The sequence below is a fragment of the Homarus americanus genome, unplaced genomic scaffold (genome assembly GCF_018991925.1).
Source record: "Homarus americanus isolate GMGI-L3 unplaced genomic scaffold, GMGI_Hamer_2.0 scaffold30108, whole genome shotgun sequence".
In the NCBI taxonomy this organism is placed as follows: domain Eukaryota; kingdom Metazoa; phylum Arthropoda; class Malacostraca; order Decapoda; family Nephropidae; genus Homarus; species Homarus americanus.
The window spans coordinates 8,496,100-8,518,485 of record NW_024748109.1 but is presented as its reverse complement, the minus strand read 5'-3'; the positions used below and the strand labels follow the sequence as shown (position 1 = coordinate 8,518,485).

Sequence of the window (22,386 nt, the reverse complement as noted above, 5' to 3'; positions counted from 1 at the left end):
CAATGGTAAGTGGAGTGTACAAATAAAAACTAATTCCAAATAATACTGCAATCATATTTTTTTTTTCAAGCTTAAAAAAAAGTACGTTGCTATTCAGCTCTAGAGTATAGTCTTATCATGTCTCGACTCCCACTAAAGCTTATTATATAGATATCAAATATATCACGAAGGGCTACTCTTGTCTACACAGTGACCTACCTCAATCTCCCATTGTACTAAGGAGTCCGTATTAGGGTCCCCGTGGACACAAAGTAGCAAGAACTTTTCTCGCTGCTCATAATCACAGTTGTTTGCATCTAATACCTGAAATAGAATAGAGAGTACCAGAACGAGAGATTAGTTCTGAAGAAAAACTTATGGTTTCAACTAGTTCTAACTTTCCCATGCTACATTAAAATATCATTCAAGTCAAATCACTTTTCGATGCAAGGAGTAGCTTTGCAACACTCTAAAATGCACATTCTGAACTCACACTTACATTACAAATACAAGACACTGTCCTGATACAGAAGCTATCTCTCTACTTCCAGACTAATAAAAACAACAAAATACTGTAACTGGGACTTTCTGCTACAGTTACATGCAAAGTAACAAGACCTAATATCAGGTCATTGAATTTCATGACAGTACCTCAACAGGAAAATATAGAATCCATGCAAATGTAATAATGATAAAAAATGTTATGACGAGGCTCAAAATTTCGTCATTGTAATATTCCAGTCTGGTACCAGTATAATACCCATCTGATGACCTGCTTTGTTTTTATTTATTCATTGACAAGCATGACTGAAGTGAAATATATATAAGATTAAGAAAAAGTCACCTTCAAAAGATATGGGTGTCACAACTCTCAATTCATAAGATTAAGTGGGTAAGAAGCTGATATCATCCGGGGAACAAGCTAAATCAAAATAATCATAATAATAATAATCATAATATATGCTTCATCACAACATAGGTCTGTAGTCCTTCAATGTAAAAAACTAAAGAGGGGGAGGGAAATCAAACTAACACTGGTTTAAATCTGGCATGACATTTATAATGGTCTACAAGCATCCACAGCTTCAATATTCTGCTGTGGTGTCTAGTTTAATGACATGGATGTGCACACACACACACACAGGCCCAAGTATTTTGGGGAGCTATAATTAACTTTCCCTATGTTACTTAAGGCATTTGTATTTTTGGGGGAATATATGGGAGGGGGGAGTTTGAAAGAGGGAGGTGGGTAGAAAAACAGTGAAAGTCTTTGAGAGTAATGGTATTTGTGGGGAGTGATGGAAATGTGGGAAGTGTTTACAACTGCAGGAGTAGCATGGTACTGGGGGAGTAGGGAGTGAGGGGGCACCGAGGGAGATAGCTGCTAGCATGAAGACAGTGTGTTAAGCAGGACATGCAGCGGGTGGATTACTTGTCGTCGCTATTCATGGTGCTGGGGGTGGTCTACCTTGCGAATCTCGGCCATGATGTCATTGGGGTCACGTGAAGATGTCGTTTTCATGCTCCACGTAAAGCGCAAAGACCGAGGCTTGACCTGCTCATCATTATTCACGGATGGGCTGTTGGAATAGAAAATTTGGAATCACTAAAGCTGAAATTAGTAAAATACAGCTATAGTATTATAAAAAAATAAGTGAGAAATGAAAGAGTGGAGAGCATATATTTAATACACCAAAACTTGTATAATGTAAATATATTTTTGTACCATCAAGTCTGTTGTGTTCACTAATATGTATTATGATGATGACGATGTATGTAACACAATAAAAATTTAACAATATTCTTATCTATACCATCAAATACAGAAGACTTCACACAAATAGTACACAAACATCCTTTGAATTCAATACTGACCACACGAAGGCAAATGTTCTCAGCAGCCAAAAAAATTTTCAACGTAAAAAATTCATTCATGGACCAAAAATTCAAGTACTGCCCCCAGGGTCAGTGTGGGTGGACACACACACACACCACTCCTCGACCTTAAGATACATCCCACTTTGCTGACAACCTAATTACTGTACTATAAAATAATAAAAGAGTAATCAATCATTCATAAATATGGTTACAATACCTGTACCTGTATAGTGATTCATACATTCAGTATATAAAAAGAACCTAAAACTCTTCAAACACATTTCCTGATATAATTCCAATTAAAAGTGAGTTGAAAGTTGTAGTACTGTACAATCCAGAATCATAACACACAATGTCAACTTTATATTTTACTTAAGGTGTGTGTGCACAGAATTAAACTTTAGCTTTCTATAAATTGGTAATAAATGTTTTTATTCTTAAATACCAAGAGAAAAGCAATCATTTTCAAGCACAACATATAAGAGTAATACAGATACATCCTTGACAACCGTTGGATCTTGGTCATTTGAGGGCATAAGGCGAGACTCCCCAAAGATGGTGTACACACTAACTAGCTCTGGGATATGAAATCAATGATATAAATACAACAATATTCAGAAGAAACAGCATTTCTTTTATTTTAACATGATATCCACGACAGTAAAAAATCAAGGTCTCGCATTGAAGATTAAGAACGAGAAAGAGGAGGAGGATTTTTACCCAAGCATATTTTATCCTTCACCTCAATGTGTTTATAAAGTCTATGTTGTATGGTTTGGAAGAATACACCCTGAACATCCACATGCAGATCAGACTGGTGACAGCAAGGTAGGTGAATATTTTTGCCTTCCTATAAATAAAATGCTCCCACAAATTTGATGCACATTTTGTCTTTAAATATGATACAACCCGTGTACAAAGCAGGGAAATTGAAAAAGTACAAGTATTCACCTATGCAATGAGTGAGTGGCGAGTGCACGTACGTGTGTGTGTGTGCATCTAGTCCTTAGCAATATGTAGCTCGAGAATAATGCAGATATTTAAAATAGTGAATATTAAATAATAAAATGGCAATAAATCGACATAAAGCAACAATCCAGTCATCACTGAGATCTAAATATGCAGAGTAAAAAGTAAGAAGTTCCATGAAAACAACACTACACATTCTGCACCAGCAAAAGCACCTCAACATCCTTCACATTTTTACTTTTTTACAGAATCTAATCATTCATAAGGACGACTCATGTAGATAAGTGTCATTGCATATTCTCTATTCTTAACAACCTAACATATTTCTGTGCCAATTAAAATTCTTCTATTTTTGGAGATCACAAGTTTTAAGTTTGCAATGCTACATTAACTTTGTATGAAAATCCCATATCATTTGGCAAACTATTTCTTTAAATAATGAAGTTTACATAACCATCTCATTCACACTACTGACCTAGTTCAACACCAAGAAACTTCAACACAGATACTTTCCATATATGTTTTACCAACTCCTCTAATTCTGATGCACACAGAAGGACAGCTTACACAGTCAAAGAGAACACACCACACTTGCATGCTCACTTTCTTACCTTTTTGTGAGCTCCTCAGTGATACTGCACTTTGTCATCCTTTCAGCCAACTCTGCTTCCACTCTCCCATCCTTGCTGAAAACACTTCCCAAATACTTAAAAATGTTCATCACTTCCATACTCACACCAACAAATAATTAAATATTCTAATTATGAAAGTTTAAAAAATTTAGTTTAAATAAATATGTGCACAACATGCACTTACAAAACAAGCAATATTTTTTTATATTAGCCTTCATTTTTCACTGCCTGTCACAATCAAAAGTTATAAAATATTCTAATTTCTTGAAACAACCTACATCACAAAATTAGAGGATGAGGCAATCCAACAGCAAGAGTTTTTCCTAAAGTACTATTCAAATTTTGTTTAAATGGCCTTTCAAAATAGGGGACAGCACATGAACTGATATACATACATTGTGTGACAGACAAGCAACTTTACAATACTTGTCCCTAATTTAGGATGGAAGTGTTCATTATGCAAACATTAGCGAGAGGTTACACATCATTAAAACATACAAGGACACAAAATACGACCACGTGGTAAACTGTTCCTAGCAATGAACAGTTAATTCTCTAGAAATCTCCATATTATGGATATAACAGTAATACTTTTACATAAATATGCGGAGTTTTTACACATACATATAAACATTTTCCTGCAATGATGCAGATTGGCCAAACATGTGCTGAACCCCTGATTCTTAGCATTTAGCTGCTAGTGGGTTACCCTTAATAGGATACAAGTCCACTGGAAGTTGTTCCATCATCAGAAAGCACACCCAATAGTGTACTAATTCATTGCAGTGTACACAATGCCTAGTGCACAGGAAAGGAACTCAATCCTTCATTCCAGTCAGGAAGCAAACCTTTAACCATTTAATTGTGAGGTAAACACTATCAGTGAGCTATGGAGTCACTTGTCTGTGTTGGTCACCACAAAAACAATTCACAAAGTTGGATATTAAGGTCTGCAAATTACCCTCATGCTAAAAGCTAATAGTCAACAGGCATACCCCCCCCCCTCCCTACCACCACACATATTTACTCTCACACATCTCACAAACATGTCACTTCTTGTACACACTTTTATACATAAAAATGCCTTTACTGAATAACAAACTAAAATGCCATTTTTTTTACCTTTCTCAATCTAACATAAAATCTGGACCCTGACACTCATGGCAATAATTGGTGGGCTAAAGTGAATATGTACTTTTGTTTTCTCACTATCACTAGGATCCAAGAGTCTAGATGGACGACACACACACACACACAGAGGACAGTAAAGTTTAGGTGAGGATTCTTAATTAAAAAAGAATTAAAGCTTGATGAATGTATTTAAATTCAATTACCCCCGGGCCTTCCTTTACCCGTCTGTACTGTAGTCACAACTCAGACACTAATAACTCCCATTTCTGTTTGCTGTTTAGTGTGATGCTTGTTCTTAAATTCTATTTTAGTCTGACTACAGCTTTCCTCCCACACCTTTTTATTTCTCTATAATAATCTGGCAATCTTTACCGATTATAGTAATATCAAAATAAGCTTATTAATGTGTACAAAAACAGCAATAATAACTATTGTACTTTGGGATTGTGCAGTGATCATTTATGTTAGTCTTTGGGGAATAACTTGTATGAAAATTCCTGCTTAACGGAACGACTTAATAAAATCCTTTTATCCATTTCAAAATCTCAATTACTGAATACCGCATCCATAATACTTCTGAATGATAATACAATTATCTTAAATGTGAGGATTACACCATTCCATCATTCTTTGGTATACACATAAAAACACACACTGACAATGGAGTACAGTACTTCCCTCGCTTTGATACTAGATATTCCAACTTTACACCAATTTATTAGAATTCTGTGCTTCACCATCATATGCATCAACTTTCTCAAAATCACCTTCAACAAACGAACAAGAAGACTTAAGTGGCAACACCCAAGAAGATAAGTCTGCTATCCAGGACCCAAGATAAAACACCGACACAAATCTACGCATTCTCGATCTTTCTAACCAATTCCATACTCAATTCTAAAAGATCCAAACTGCCATGAGTAACTTCACTGTAATACTTTGTCACGCAGATAAAAAAGAACAATAGTCCACCTAAATGTTGAGATTTGAAAACCACTACAAGTGACTTTTGACAAGTAACCACAATTCAGACGTTCAAACAACAAGAACTGCCGGACAACGAAATTAATCTGCAGGTACAATTGTCTAATCTGGTGCTGGCTTTTGTTTGACTATATATGGATAATTTTGTTGTTTGGTTATGAGTGTTCATTTGCTGCATGAGAATTTTGTGAGGATCCATTAACAACTGAGGATGCATCCTTTCATCAATTAACTCTCGACTTTAGTCTCAGTCCAACATAGTGATGTATAGGTAATATAAACAAAGACACTAGCCTCCCCTAACACACCAAATGAGTGTCATCTCAAGATTTCACAGCTATTCATAAAATAAGCATTTCTGTGATAATATTGCATATGTATGAATACAGTGTATCTATATAATGTAGTGTTATTGTGGATGTAAATACCAAAATCAGTATAACAAAGAGCAACAGTATATATAAAGCCAACAAGAAACATTTAGTTTACATGACGTGCGACATTTAAATGCTGCGTGGGACCATTAAATTCCTCCTTTTCACTCCATGAATATGGATAAAAAGATGAGGAAACCTTTTTTTAACCAATATCACTACATCTAGCATTATCATATCCAATTTATACTACTTATCCCTTTAGCATTATTGACAATTGGACAAATCTCATCCTCTCCCTGACCAATGACACTAGTTCCCAAATATCACACACTTGCTGGTCAAAACTGGTTTGGGAGTTTTTAGTTTAATAAAGCAGCAGAATCAACAAACACTACTAATTTAAGGAGATTTGTTGGCTTTGAGTGATACAATGGTTTATAGCTGTACCTGAGGTAGTCTGGGAACTATCAGGCTCTTTGCTACACAACCTGTCATTGGCCGGTGAGAGGGTAAATGTCTAGTAGCTAATTATAAGATAAATCAGGGGACACAATAAAACTGATGTACATTTGAAACAGATGCGACACATACTGGGCAAGTCTGGTATGTAAAATACGATTATTATACATACATTTTTCTCATGGCTTATGAAAATGTGATTGAATATCATTTGTGTGTGTAAATGTAAAAGTTTTTTGTATAGAATACAATGTAATAATTTAAGGTTTCCATGAAAATTTTGTAACACCTTTTGTTATGCAGAAAACAGAAGCTCTGAACATGTAACCCAGACTCTCATGACAACAACCTGGTTGGATTAGGTTAGGTCCAATTGGTCCAATGTAAAATGACATCATCGTCTAATTTACCAATACTTCAACGTTAAGGCTTTACATGTCTGGCTTGATCCTTAATATTTTGCACAGGTACCAATGTAAACATATGCTCCTTGAAATGCCTAACCAAGTTGTTAAGTGTCAGGAAAATTTATTGAGGTGATCTAGAAATATCACAATGTGAAGCTGTCTGTTTAATGACAACACAAGTGACAGTGATCTTTACGTCTAGCAAAACTGGCAAATTAAAAACTGTAGTAGTAAGCAGAATTATATAGAAGTCTCTCATAAGCATCAATTAAACCTGCATAAATAGTCAGTGAACAGAAGATAAATTTAAAGTTCAGGTACATTCTATATAAAATGAAAAAATAAATAAATAAAATAAATAGATAAATAAAAATCCTACCCCCTTCCTGATACAGTAATTGCAACTTGAAAATTGTTGGGTGATCACATGGAAACTTTTACGCAGTTGAGCAGTGAAGTCTTTGGTATTTCAGTGAACTACCTTAAACAAATCCCCCTCAGCATTTGCCACAGCCACTTATCAAATGGCTACAACTACAAGATGTAACTGTTATTTCCTTGAACAATATAGTAAATTTATTACAATAGTGAGTATTACCTTGGCAAGACTATGTAAGAAATAAACAAAGAGCTGGACAGGAGGAGAGAGAGAAAAAGGAGAGAGTTTTTAATGTTGTTATTATTGTGCTTCTGGGTTTCCTAAAACATATATATGCCAACCATAATGTACTAAAGTCTGACGATTATAAACATACAACAGCACAACATTCACTTCCCACACATACCTCACCCATGCTCTTCATTTTTCTTATTTTATTGTTTTATATTTTCTTATTAAACCACATTAAAGTATTGTATGATTTTATTTTCCTTAAATGAACACAGACACTGAACTAATGAGATATGCTGGGTGGGTTGGCTCAAGCAAGGGTGAGACACAAGAGTAAGGGCGGTTCAGGGGTTCAGACGCGCATAAGCGGGGTCCTGGACTATGAATACACATACTCTAAGATTGTATATTATGGTAAAAACTATTCCAAATGTTTTCAGTAAAGAGCATGCCTTCCCCCCACAATGACTGATGTAAGGCTGAGAGGTACTGGCAACATTCTGAAAAGGTCCTCAACCCCCAGAAAGGAATGTGTGAATATGAAAAAATAAAACAGTGCAAATCTACATAAGCTACAGTATTGCAGTGATAAAATAAAATATAATTTACTGGTTCACTATTCATAATCATTGTTTTACAGCCAATTAATAATGATGATAAGCTGCATATATATGAATGTACTGGAGAATGACAAATTACATCATAATAAAAGGTAATAAATATGAAGAAAAGGTCATAACTGATAAATATACACAAATGAGAAATTTAGCCACTGCACAGAAGTTACCTTCAGATCCACACACATTCCTGTAGATCCCATGAAGTGTAAATGTTGTGATTTGTAAATTAAAGGTGTCCAGTGGTGAAAATGAGTTCTAATATCCCTAAAATTCACTGTCCCCCAAATTAGCTGCAATTCCCACTTCTTACCTAAATATTCCTCTGTAAGAATACCATTGCCCACCAACCCTCATTTTCCCTTCACACTATTCTTCACTGTCATGTCATATCTGAAGCTTGAACATATTTCTTTGAACTCCTCTATGGAATATTTAGGATATATGAGTGCCTTTTTTCTTTTTTTATAGTCTCCTACAGCAGAAGGCATTGGTTTTTATACATATTACTCAGTTTTGTACACATAAAAAGTGGGATATACTGTCCAAGGAAGAAACTGAGATATGGCTGGAAGGAGAACAAATGGAAAAGGTAATGTTGGAATCAAAAGAGAGAGTTCCGAGCTTCTGACAGATGGCAACAGTGAAGAGTACAGATGTGTGTTTAAGAAAATGGTGATGGGAATTAGCGGAAACAGCTTCTTTTTACATGCTGATGCACAACATGGATAACTAACACTTTGACAGACAGGGATACAGAACAGTGGATATGAATCTTTTTGTAAACTACTGTACTGGGGTGTGAGGGGAAATAAAAACCAAGACAAGAAGTTGTTTGAGATATTCAAGAGAGCTGAAAAAGAAAAATGGAGTAAAGAATGGATGAGGCAAAGAGTGTCAAGTGGAATGATTGAGAGGAGTAAACAAAGAGTGTTAGAAAATAAAGTAAAAGGTGAGAGAGGAACAAGTGGGCAGTAAAAATGGTGTATCGGTATGGAGGGAGAAAACCTTAATACCATCCTGCTATTACCACTCTGAAGGATAACAGACAGAGAAAAAACAAAGGTCCTGTATAACATTAAGGCAACCAACAGAGACTCAAATGAAGATATGGAAATGTATATTATGACAGCATCATCAGCATCAGGACTTTATGGCCAAATTTCATGCTTGCTTGGGTTAGCCGATAAGAAATTAATGCTGTACAAGTTTGTGGAACGACTTACTGACAACTAAAGTAAGAATGAGGATATGTAGGAATATCAACTGGTCAAAGGTGCAATCAAGGTATAACAGGAAATACATAAAGTAATAACAGTATAAGTTTACCAATATTTCTTACAGATTACAGTTTCCTACCACTGAGTGCACTCACATTAAAATAATTCACAAGACTAAATTGCACGAACATTTCTGACTTCTGCAACTCATGACTTATTACAGAAACGAGGCTTCCTCAAAGAACCATATCATGATGATTTTCTAATCCCAAAATAACATACGGAACCTATGTATGTGGCCGAAAAGCTATGTTATAGTTCAGGGGTAAAAGGTCACCAGCTATCCATAATACTGGCAGTACAATGAACTTCTTAAGACACCATGAGTTACATACTGGGTTAGAATGGAGCTCGTGGCCGGACAGATGGCCGAAAGGACATTTGGCCGACGGACTTTTCACCGAAGGACATTTGACCAAACAGACATTGAGCCGACAGACATTTGGCCAAATGGACAAAAGACCGAACAGACAATTAGCAGAACGGACATTTGGGCGAATGGACATACGGCCTTTTTAATTTTTTTTATTTCTCTTTCTTCTTTGCAATGTATTTGCTTTATAAAACACACAATAAAAAGATACCATAATTGCAATGTGATACATTTGCATGATAGAATTTTTTTTTTTTTTGCACATTTGCATAGGCTAGGTTAGGTTCAGCCATTTGTCCATTCGGCCATTTGGCTAAATGTCAGTTCGGCCAAATGTTTGTCAGTGAAATGTCCGTCGGCCATACGTCTGTCGGCCAAGTGACCGGGAGCCGTGGAGCTACACAACAATCAACGTACCTAGCGGCTTGCCTAGGTGGTGTTTCCAGGGGGCTGAAATTTAAAACAAAGCAAAAAATCAAACACACATGCACAACCACTCTAGAGATAAAAATACAAATAACAATAAAACTTACTTTCAAAAAATAAAAATCTAAAACCAAAAGTGAAGGTTTCATTACTGACTGAGGCCCCAGCTGCATAATGATAATTACACTGCTTATTTGCAAGAGACTGTAAGAGCTACTTCCACACAGTGAAAACACTGACCTTGCAATTATTGGGAAAATGTGATGTCAAAATCATGCTACTTAGAAAAACTGGGAAAACTAAAAAATTATGTAACAAATAAAAATAAATAAATAAAATAAAATAAATGAATAAATATGAAAAATATAAAAAAATAAATAAAAAAATAAATAAGAAATAATAATTTTGAGAAACATACTGTACTGTAAATATATTGCACTGATTGTATACAACTATGGTCGAGGCACAGAAGCATATGTTCTGCTGCAACTACCCTGTACTGTATATACATAAATCTTAGCACTAACAGTCTGCAGCATGCAGTGAGTTGGTTTATTCCAGCCATCCTCTAGAGCATATGAAGCAATCCAATAAGATGGTCAAATTAACAGTTCAACTACAATCTAAAACGCTTCTTTAGTTATCTACGACAAATTTTTGGCCAAATATTCTTACAGAATTAAAATACTAAAAAAAAAAAAAACACTAAGTACTTGTATTTGAAAACTCTGATAAGTTTTACACAAATTACAATGTTAGTTATTGAATTACTTTGCTAAACTTGGTGTACCACCAGAGAAACATGAACAATGAAAGTCACAGGTGGAATGAAAACATCATCTTGGTTACTTAAGCTTACCGTTTTGAAAATTTAGATGATAATTTAGAGAAGAAACTGGTCCTACTGGTGGAGGAAAGAGCACTGGTGTCCTGCGTGGTGAGTGGGGCACCTACTCCTCCATATGTGTTGTTATTTCGCCGGTTCTGTCCGCTGTGGAACGTTGATCGACTGGTGTGGTTTCGGGGGAAGGGATTGCGATTGGTTGATACAGGCGATACAGGCGTTTTGTTCGACGAGCTGGAAGGCAGTAAGGTAACATTCTGAGTGAGGTGCCATGCAGAAGCACAGCCAATAGTGCTGAGCAGCTTAAGCTCAAACCTTTTTGTTATTAAAAAAAAAAAAAAAAAATTAATGTAAGTCTGAACACTGGCTAGAGCAAGAAAAATCAGCTACACTAGTATAACTTGTAATAAGTGATTTATTTCACACACTTTGTTAGGTTTCTATAAAAATTGTAAAGCTTCAAAATTATTCTCATTCAAATAATTATTAGTTATAATATATTAGTAACAACTATAGATGTAAAGGTGCACACTACCTAAGCATTCTTGTGGTCCTCACTGGGTCTGGAGGCAACACAACTACTAAGGTCATGCAAATCGTATTAAGTGTTAGGTTCGTCACACCACCCTTTAGCAATACTGTACTGTATCTTGGTAGGTGGGAACCAACCAAAGTATGTGTTGGTGTATGAATGTGTTGCTTATGCAGTCTGCTATATACAAGCTGTCATGCAGTTCACAAACACACAAGAAGGAAATACACTGACAACAGAATAAGTGTGCAGGAGCAGAAGAGATAAGGTGAGGGAGCAAGCAGAAAGCAACAAGATGTGTGCGCCCACACAGAGACATACTACCTTGACCGTAAAGGATCTAGGGGGTGGTCTAGGGGCGAGAGATCCACTCGACCTGGACCAGCACCCGTGCCCGCAGAAATGGACGCTGACTTGAAATGACCTTTTGCAGGTCGAGAGTTAGTGGCTGCCGAGGGGTGGCCATGGGACAGGCTGTCCACCGGGGCCCCCACCACACATGAGGGAGGGGCCCCAGGGAGGAGTGGTACCGCAGCCACACCACTGTAGTCACAAGACAACCAGAGTTATGACAGACCACACACAGACACAGACACACAGGCCGTCACTCACCCCCTTCTGAGCCACAAACATATGAGAAGCCATTGGCTGTTACCTCCCTTAGAATAGCATTGCTAAGAAGCATGATACAGAGGAGCTGCTCATGACAGCTACATCACTGAGGTCCCTTAGAAGTAAGCTATGCAGATAGCAGTAAATATTCCCTGAGAAGAACTTTTAAGTGTGAAAATAAGGGCTCAACTAGAAGAAGGTGCTCGTGACTGAGTAAGTCATGCACAGGAGACCAGAGACCCAGGAAGTCGTCAGAGAACACAAACAAGTGCAACGGAAAGGGTTCTGAAGTTTGTTACGAGCAGCAGTAGCACTACAAGCAGCAATAGCAGCAACAGCAACCTGCTACACCAAGCCACTCTAGCACTCACTTTAGCTGTACCAACACAGGAATTATGACAGCCTGTGTGCTGTCAAGTGTCCTAGGTCTTTATTAGCAGTTAGATTGTCTCAAGGTAGTACATTTCAGTCCATTTGTGTACAGTATAAATGTGCTGTCTTTAAATTCAAAGCTTAGGTTTGCAATATGTAGTGAGATTTTTTTCATAAACATATGAGAGCAATCACTTTAACTGTTGCATGGTCAATAATCAGGATTACAAATCAGCAAACCATAAGCTTAATTTTTTTTGTTTATCAGAGGGTGGGTGGCGCTAAGTGTTTGCGGGGTATGATGTTTTAGGCATTATTATTCACTTCTGCTGTACAAAGTACAATCAGTGCACGAGTATTAGGACACAAAATGACATTACACGAGCTATGGTTTACATGAAGGCAGAAACCTAAGAGTGGGGAGATCAAATATAAGAATAGCCATTCAACAATCAAACATACACTTCTTAAGTCAATAATCTGACCAAATGAACAACTGGGATCTGATATCAGCAGGGAAGGAGAGGCAGCCACTGTAGTAAAACATATGAAGAATTTGTACTGCACCATTCAATTTCAGTTACTATCGTCAACCTTCGTGAATTCTCCAAAATGAAACTACTGCAAAAATATGCACAAATAGGTATAACAATAAAGCACAGCCTTCTAGGTCATAAACTGAATGGTGCCATCTTCATAATGTATCCTGGGATGACACAAGCGCTTACTCACCCTCGGATAAAACCACTCAGTGTTTTGCAGGCGAGTCTCGCGGGAAAGAACGAGCGCCTAACGGGAATGTGGACACTGACAGACAGACAGACAACACACAGGGGTCAGATCTCTCTGTTGTTGGTCAGTAACAAACTTCACCATCATCTACTGCAGAGCTATTGGGCCTCCTGCCATGTCAGAATCCATTTTGAATAATTTCTAGAGCAGTAGTATTTAAGCTCCATCACAGTAGCGAGTCTACTCTTACAAGCGAATTTATGAATTATAAGTGATGAGGTACAAAACCAAAACCAGAAATTAATGTTAATATCACACTCTAGTACTCTAGAAGAACAGACTTTCAGCACGACCCTGGGGGTTGAGGGGAGGTACTGAGCAGTCCCTCCCTGACCAGTGGCTGAGCAAGTGAGGCATCATGCACCTACAGGGACAAATACGCCTTCACGGACGTCTCTGCTTTAATTCTCATTAAGGGTCACTATAATGCTGAGTCCCAATTGCTTACTGAGGAGTAAAGCTTTCTTTTATGATCGTAAAAATTTATCAAACTTATAAAGGGGTTGACTCTATCCACATTGATGTATTAATTGTTAATTGATATTTCGATAACAAAACTGCTTAAATTGATTCTCCGCTTATTGAATCAGTCCGTGTAAGTGTACAAGTGCCGCTGATTTTGAGTTAACACTGTAGCAAGTTCCGGGCATCAAGGTATAGCAGTGGCAAGTGAGAATACTATCTTTAATATCAGGGGGATACTAAGAAGGGGGGTAGTAGTAGTAAATGCAGGTTCGCTGTAAAGATGTTACAGGTAATTTTTTTTGTCTGCATACCGTATATATATATATATATATGTGGGAACTGTACTGGGGGCAACTTGTTAGATAATATCATAAGAGGGGGGAAGAGTGGGGGGGGGGGACATTCATTAGTGACTCCCAGACAAACACAAACAGAGGAGATCTAGAGCCTCCTCTTCTACCTTGATGGGCCACAGTTTCTATTGTATGAAACTCGTCAAAATTTTTTTGGGCCTTGCCTTAAATTTCTATCATAGCCATTTTCCTGTGAGGCACAGAAAGAAAATGACTCTGAGAAAAGAGCTCGACCAGACTCAAAGCAGATGACGGGAAACATACATAGTTCAACCTCATTAAATGCATCCTCCAAGGGGAAGTACCAGTAGTTACAGTACATTGATTTGACAAAATGTATCTAAATTTCTGAAAAAAGCGATCATTTTTATTTTAATGTTTGCTTTATATGTTAAGCAAAGAGGCAGTTATTGAGGTTTACCTAAAAAAAATGATGAACCTGTACTGTACTCTAAAGGAGGGGGTTCACAAACTGTACTCACTCCTGAACCGTGTGGACAATGGCTTCATTACACACGTTACTCTCTCCCTGTGAGCCCCTAAAGGCATAAGGAATAATTGACGTGTGCTTTTCCAAGGAAATGATAAAATGTCAGCTATATGGTGTTAATATCATATGGATTTTTTCTTCTAACTATACACAAAACCCAAGAAAATGGCTCCTTAAATTAAATACTATCTAAATCCTGGGATAATAATTAAAGTTTTAAGGTCAGGTAACTGTGGCATCTAAAAAAGCAGTGAGTAATATCATATGTCATTTAGATACAGAAAAATACATCTAAATGCATATGAATACACGCACACAAAAAGAGGGAAAAAAATTGAAGATCAAAATGTGAAGTGCCAATGAAATTTGATATCAATTGCAGAACAATTCAGTGGTGAGCCCAAAACCTGGTCAAAAGTGAGGACTAATATAAAAAGCCCATGAAAAAATTACTTAAAAATTTACCATATCAAATGCTGTCATCTGTGAAAATTTCTGACTTTCTCCCCAGTGTAAAAAATGAATGTTCTTTGGTCAATACCAGACACAAACAACTCGTGATGGTGTGTACAGTATTCTGTAGTGGTGTCATTGGTATTATGCTAAACTCTATACAAAAATATTTCTCAATGAAACAAGAACAGAGTCTTTGTCGTTGTCTTATCACTCGGTTTGCTTTTTAAAATTCGTCACAAGATCAATTATTCATAATGAGTTTATTTCAGAATTTCACAGAAATATACAGGGTGTCTATAAAACTTTCTGACCCATTTTAAAAATTAACAATCACAAAAATATTACAGATGGATCACTTTTTTTTTTAATACTTGACGAACAACTCCACAGTTTTTTCTTGTCTTAGTTAACTGATGTGTTCCATTTATAATGCTTTTGAGGTTATAAAGTTTAAAAAATGGGTCAGATAATTTACGGATGCACTGCATATCACAAACACTGCTGCTAACCTTTCAATAAATCCTGAAATGTATGGATTATTTCCCAATTACACTGACTACTGTAACATTTTGTTGTGGAGTAACCAAGACTCTTGAGTACATGCACCACTTTTGGTATCGGCCTAGTGATGGGATTAAAAGCATAGCTAATAAGTGACAAGACAGGGAGTGAGATGCGCTTTACACAAGCTTAGTGTCCTACAGCACACCACAGAGAGAATTTCACAACTGACAGCAGCCTGGCATAGCAAGACAGTTACAATCTCAAGCTGGTCATCACTCAAAGGGCATAGGTAATGGTGCTGTGGAAACTGAACATCCCCACTAAAGACCAGGACAGAATAACATTCAAAAGTCAACAGATTTTTCTAGTGGGTCCCATTTTAATATTATTTATAATCTGTAAGCATTTGCAGCTATTTACCATTATTTAATTTACTGACACCAGAATAATGAACAATCAGGTAAGCAAGGTAAGCAGGTTTATATTTGTCCATTATAATAAAATTTCATAGAGCAATCAATGGGACACACCGCACTGAATGCAAATATATTTTAAGGTATACATACCTGGCAGAATCTGGAACGTTTGTTATGTTTGTCTTTTCCGTTGATGATGCCTTATTGGCATCGTAGGAGTAAGTTGAGCGCCTTCCTGAACCACCAATTCTAGTGGTCATGGTGTTACTCTTCTGAACACGGGACTTTCCTACACCAGGACTTGTCGCTCCACCTGCTCCTAGTGAAAATATTCAAGCTAATATAAATAAAATGCTCAATGAGAGTAGTGTACTGAACAATATACTGTACTCTAGTCTAATAAATAATTTACTAATTCATCTTGCAATCAAGAAAAGTTTTCATTAGTGCAATACAATTAATGAACAGTTTCTTAAAAATATGCACAAGTCCCGTTCTCCAACTTCCAATTCCCCAAGATCAAATTATCCGACTTTTCTTTCATATATCCTGGCAACATTTTATACCTGTTATTTGACCATGAATGTTTGTGAGTTGGTACTAGTGGCATAAGTACATACAGTAATTACATGTACACACAGTAAAAAAAATTATAGCACAGGTGGAGTCTGCTGACTTCCGTAATGATCCATACATCACCTGATGTGCCAGGAGGGTTGGTATGAGTGCCTGTATGGCAAAGGTTTCCAACTACCTATGGTAGCAACAGATATGTGACACCCTCAGGTGAGGAAACAGGGCTACCACCATATTATACAGGACCAACACGCATATTCCACTATACCTCGTCAGTGGTGTCATAGTGTTTCGCACATAATCCGTGCGGTACTTTTTTTACTGTGTGTACAAACTCTATAAGGAGTGCAGCGGCTGAGCAGATACAGTGCTGGTCTCCTGTTCTAAGGGTCATTGGTTTGATCTTGGGGGAATCCCAGTCCACCCAGCTGTAAATGGATACCAATCTTGACAAGCTGTGAAAATGAAGGTGGTGAAGTACAGTACCAACCATACTGTCTCCTTGTGAACTAGAGTCTTAGTATTCAATGTACTGTATCCCCTCTGTCCCAAACAAGCAGTCATGCCAAGGGGGCCCATTTAAATTTTCACAAACTATGAAACATGAAAACGGGTCCCATAGACCTGACAGTCTGTTAGGGAGAGAGAGTGTGGCTGCAAAGAATCGATACTAAGCCTTTAGTTTACAAGGAGCCAGCATTAATGGCACTGTATTCAACTGTCTTCATTTCCCCAACTGTAAAGTTATGTACCTGCACTGTACCTATATATAAGTGGGTGGACTGGTGATGCCCTGGACACACACCAGACACCCCTAGGTCAGAAGACTAGCTCTGTATCCACTTGGTGCTGCACCCTATACAAATTACAGATACATGTTAATGTTAAGTAGAACTGTAATGTCTATGAGGCATATATATACGGAGGATAATGAAAAGTATCAGACGCAGAGTACAGCATCCAACCTCTTACTTCTGGTGTTCTCCCAGCCAAGGAGTGTGAGTGTTGGGCTACACCCTAAGCACCAGCAACAGCTGCCACTCACCACCACCATTATCCCTACTCCTTCAATGTTAACATATGTACAGAGTTTTATTTAATAAAATGAATACTGAACATACATTATAGATACATGTCAATGTAATGAAGAACATATACTTTCATTTGATGACAATACTGAAGTGATATAGGGTAGTATGTAAGAAAATCAAAGTTTTTTGTTTTTGTACAGAAAAGGTCAATTCACTATATTATAAAGTACAGTACTGTACACTATACAACAGCATTCCATCCAAGTAACAGAACTGTTCAATGATCCAATCTATGTATGAAAAGCCCATGACGGGGGTTGTCATACAACAGAACTCTTACTGTACATTGTGACACAGAAATGAATCATGTGGTAAAAGAAGGTAATGGAAGGAGAGAGAGGGAAAATTCTACATGGAATAGCAACTTGAAGCTATAATTCAACTACCATGCTACTGTGAGTTCCTGCTCTGCTGCTACACCCTTTCTAAATTCCCAAGCTTGCCTCAAAAAATGCCATAAAATATGTTTAGGTATTTTTTTTATTTGGGTCATGAGAGATTCACTAAAAACACAACTACTGTACCTAACATTAGGGGGACATGGCATTCAGCTTTCTGAGGACACCAATTCAACAGCTGTGCTACACTATTTGCTCAAACCATTTCAGACATTCTTCAAATTATTCCTCTTTGTTCTTTAACTGTTTCACACAAAGGGAAAGACATCCAGGTTCCTTCTGCTCATCAAAGCTTAAGTCACTACATTCTTGCATATTCTGTTACCACTACAGTACCTTGTTTTATTCTCTGTTAAACTGCCTTGTTTTAACCTGTTACCACTATGCTGTACCTTCTTTTATGCTCTGTTACCACTACACTGTACCTTCTTTTATGCTCTGTTACCACTACAGTACCTTGTTTAATGCTGTAAATTTTTTTTTGTAGATGACTATACAAAAGAGCAGTTACCAGCCCACCTCACTCTAATACAGTACACTACTAATATTCTGTGGGTGTTTTGTTCTTGGGTAACTCATGGATAATCAAATCAACAGTAAATGATTAAATTTTCATGACTGGTCAGTTTGGAGGAAATATTCGTTATAAATATCTTAATAATGGTATATACTGTACATGTACAGTCTCGTTCAAGATTTTTCGAACACTGCTGGCAACTCAAGGCCATTTGTTTACTATAGTAAGTAGTAAAAATTATGAATAAATGTAAAAGTGATCAGTGATTGGTTACTTAGTTCCCCGTTGCTTAATTTAATGGTTGGGCTTTGTTGTTTCATATTATATTATACTACGTACTATAGTAAACAAATGGCCATGAGTTGCCAGCTGTCTCCAGCAGTGTTCAAAGAATCTTGAACGAGACTGTACATGTATTAAATAACAATAATAGTGCAATTTATGTCCACTAAAGATTATATCTGGCTACTATCCCCACTAAAACACTGACAATGAATGAACAATAAGACACTGGTTCAAACGGCCAACACAGGGTGTAAGCAGATAACTCCCCAGAGTCCACCAACACAAGCCAGCTGCTCTACTCCCTCAACTTAATTTCTGTATTTACTTTTTTTATTTTCAGTTCCACTTCGGTACAGATTGTCACCGCGAGGTAAAAGAAAAAGCATCAATGCCTCGGCTCTATTTTCTAGTAACTTGGAAGGATGAAATATCTATTTTACTCCTGTCTCCCCAAGTGCTGTCCACAAGCTGACTACACAGTAGCCTTTGTAATCTTGTTCACTGAAAGCTTTTGTGCATCTGTTCTACACAAGTTAGGAATGTAGTAAGACTGGTAAGTTTCTTTGCTAATAAATGCCTACATTACAGTACTAAAAAGCTGGTCTTGTGTTTTGAGGAGAGGCTTAAGAAAAATCGGCTTCATGTAACGAGACAAATTAAAGCCAGTGACACGTATAGCTACACAAACTTAAGTCAATTTATACTGATAACAACTATGCATTTCCCAACTTTCAGAGCAGAATGACACAAGCAGAATCTTCACTCAAGATCTGAATGACTAAATATAATGTGTCAAACATATGAACTCTTCTTCCAAGCACTGGCTGGAGAACTCTGCGAGCTTGGCTATCACAAAAAACAACAACACATGGACCATATTCTTGTACAGAAAGTTCTCCTTCAACAGGATGTCATCAAGAACCAGATATGAGAGCCATCTGGTATTTTCTCCAGACATTCCCTCTTTTCCAGTTACAGTACTCGTGAAAGATCTGGTCTACCAAGCTGATGACATAGATTTCCTTATGGTTTTAATGTTGACCTGTGGCCTGGCAGTGTAGGCTGTGGTGTGGTGTTCATTAACTAATAAGACACCCAAAGCATGCTCATGGATCAACTAGTGGTGTGCCAGTGTGGTGCCGACATACGTGATGCTATAATATATCACTACAGCTTCTAATGCTGAGCACTGTACTGCGCAATACTTTACTGCACTGTCACTATTCAAAGGAGGAAGTACAGTCAAAATACATCACACACTCACATACACATTCTTCATTTTCTGTAACACAATTTGATTTTAATTTTCCTATTCAAGTTTTTGTCAATCGCACAAAAACAAATAAAATCCAGAAAATAAAACAAACGGAAAATACCCGATTAAGGAGTTTGTGTAAGTGGAATTAATCTCTCTTAATAAGACTGACGCACTAAGTACTTAATCCAGTGAAGCGAGACTTTACCGAACAGCATTAAAATGTCAAAAGAACAAAGACCACTAAAGTAAACTATTCATTAGGAAGAGATAAGAATGAAAGCATATACAGGTAAAGACAGGACAGGTAAAAGTGGAAAAACTAAAATAAATAAATAAAAAATTCAGATATATGTTGGATAATTTATGGAAAATATTGTGGGTTGGAGAACGTAAGGAAGATGCAACGTATGCATAAGTAAGAGAGGGAAAAAAATAAAAGCAACCCTTTCACCACCGCCACTAAAGACCCTCTATGGGTAACCAGAGCCAGCTGGTCTAATACCTGGCATTTGCTAATTTCTATGCAAAGTCTCATACAATAACTCCAATAAAAAACTAATTGGATATTCTCTTTTAAAAGGCACATGCTTAAGAGGCCTATACCAGTACATGACTATAAGTCATGTGTGTCTGCTGCAGTAATACAGATGGCTACTAAATATCGAATTATTCAAACTGGACAGCTCCTAGTCCTATGTCTGGTTTTGTAATACTGGTACTATTGTGTTCTTGTGAGTGTTCATGTGTATGTACATATATTAATTTGAGTCCAAAATAGCTGTAAACTGTTATATGGCTTCGAAAAATCAACTCCTCAAGTGAATATCACAAATGACTGACTTCTCTTTGGGGAAAAAAAAACTGGTACCTGATTCAATTTGAAGCCACTCTTGAACTTGTATAAATAAAAATAAAAATACCTCCAGGCTTGCCAGGTGCCCCAGTGGGATCAAGAGCTGTAATATTTTGGTTCTTGAGAGCTGCTGAACGAGAGGCTGAGGTGGTGGGCACCCCTCCCTGTGCCAGCCGAGCAGTGTTCTCCTTGATTGTTGCAGAATCAACTGTGTTCTGGCGTCGGAAGTTGTTGGTGCCCGCATGGTTGTGTGCATTAGTAGAAACTGGAGTTGTGCCTCCGCCACCTGTTAGGTGGAGTCAAGTGTCAAGAGTGATGTGTTATGAATCATGTGGCAGCACAGAGGCAAGTTTGGCTGCGAGTGATGACCACTATTCCCTTGCAGTACTGTACTCCCTGTTATATCTTAAAAAGTCTTAATGTTACATGAATGACTCATATTCACCATCTTTTAACAGTACTGGCTTAAATATTATGTTTATTGTGTTCTTTTTACTAATAAAATACCTATGTACAAAGCCTAAAATATCACATGACAAAATTCAAGTAAGTCACCTTTGCCTATTCATAATTTCTATTTAGCGTCACATAATAGTATTCAAAACAACGGACATCTTGGGCTCTGGTTACAGCATTATAAGACAGGCAAGCAACAATATCTCTCTTGCTGGATACAGTAGTCCATTCCATCACCAAGCATATCAGTACCATATTAAGGGAACATATGCTCTGCTCATCTAACAACCAGTGCATGTCTCAAAACTTCTAAGGGTCAAGCATCAATCACAAAGTAGGTAATCACACACATTAGTACCGCCTGTGTTATACATTCAACAAACAAAATTACACACACGGTTAATGGCCTCAAAAACTGGCAACACTTTTAACCAACAAAATACAATTAACAGGATGGCTGCTACTGGACACATTTCAATGATGACAAACATTTTCAGTCTGGTGCTAAGTTGTTCAGAAACTAATACTTGGGTTTACACTACAAGGGGTGCAACATAGGTACCAGTTGGGAGGCCACTAGGCGAGTATTAAGTGTCACTTCATTCCGTGTGAGTAAATCAAAACAGGTATTTGGCATTTCATTCTATTATAACTATTGATCATTATGTCACCTACAGAGTGATCACATTTGCCCAAGAATATTTCCTGGGACTTGGAACTGAATTCTAGTGACATTAGGATGAAACACATGATTTTTAAATTATAATGGTGAGGCTACCGACCATTGCGATATACACATATATTACACACACACACACACATAAAGGGAACAGTACACAGGGTCTTAGCCGAGTTCCATTACCAACGAGGTGAGGCCGTTATCTGGCACGTTTGATGCCAGAAAGACGTAACTGCCTTTAGTGGCGAGGTATTAACAATTATCAGTTGAATTTTTCGTTCTTTTTGTAAATTCAGTTCACAATATTATTATTAA

General features: G+C 37.2%; 1 protein-coding gene across 18 annotated transcripts in view; it reads right to left on the bottom strand.

Moving 5' to 3' along the window:
- Positions 1-22,386, bottom strand: part of LOC121879993 (serine/threonine-protein kinase MARK2-like) — a 148,111-nt gene that overhangs the window by 2,542 nt on the left and 123,183 nt on the right. For 8 of the 18 annotated variants that reach the window (XM_042386872.1, XM_042386877.1, XM_042386879.1 and 5 more), the window contains 9 exons: positions 21,004-21,222; positions 16,109-16,277; positions 14,575-14,631; positions 11,823-12,041; positions 10,982-11,200; positions 10,114-10,146; positions 3,438-3,521; positions 1,448-1,559; positions 199-303 (listed from right to left, as the gene is read on the bottom strand). In XM_042386872.1, the coding sequence (XP_042242806.1) occupies positions 199-303; positions 1,448-1,559; positions 3,438-3,521; positions 10,114-10,146; positions 10,982-11,200; positions 11,823-12,041; positions 14,575-14,631; positions 16,109-16,277; positions 21,004-21,222 (1,217 nt within the window). Of the gene's footprint in view, positions 1-198; positions 304-1,411; positions 1,560-3,437; positions 3,522-10,113; positions 10,147-10,981; positions 11,201-11,822; positions 12,042-13,214; positions 13,290-14,574; positions 14,632-16,108; positions 16,278-21,003; positions 21,223-22,386 lie in introns of those variants that run through there. The other 10 variants (XM_042386870.1, XM_042386880.1, XM_042386878.1 and 7 more) reach the window with 10 other exon arrangements.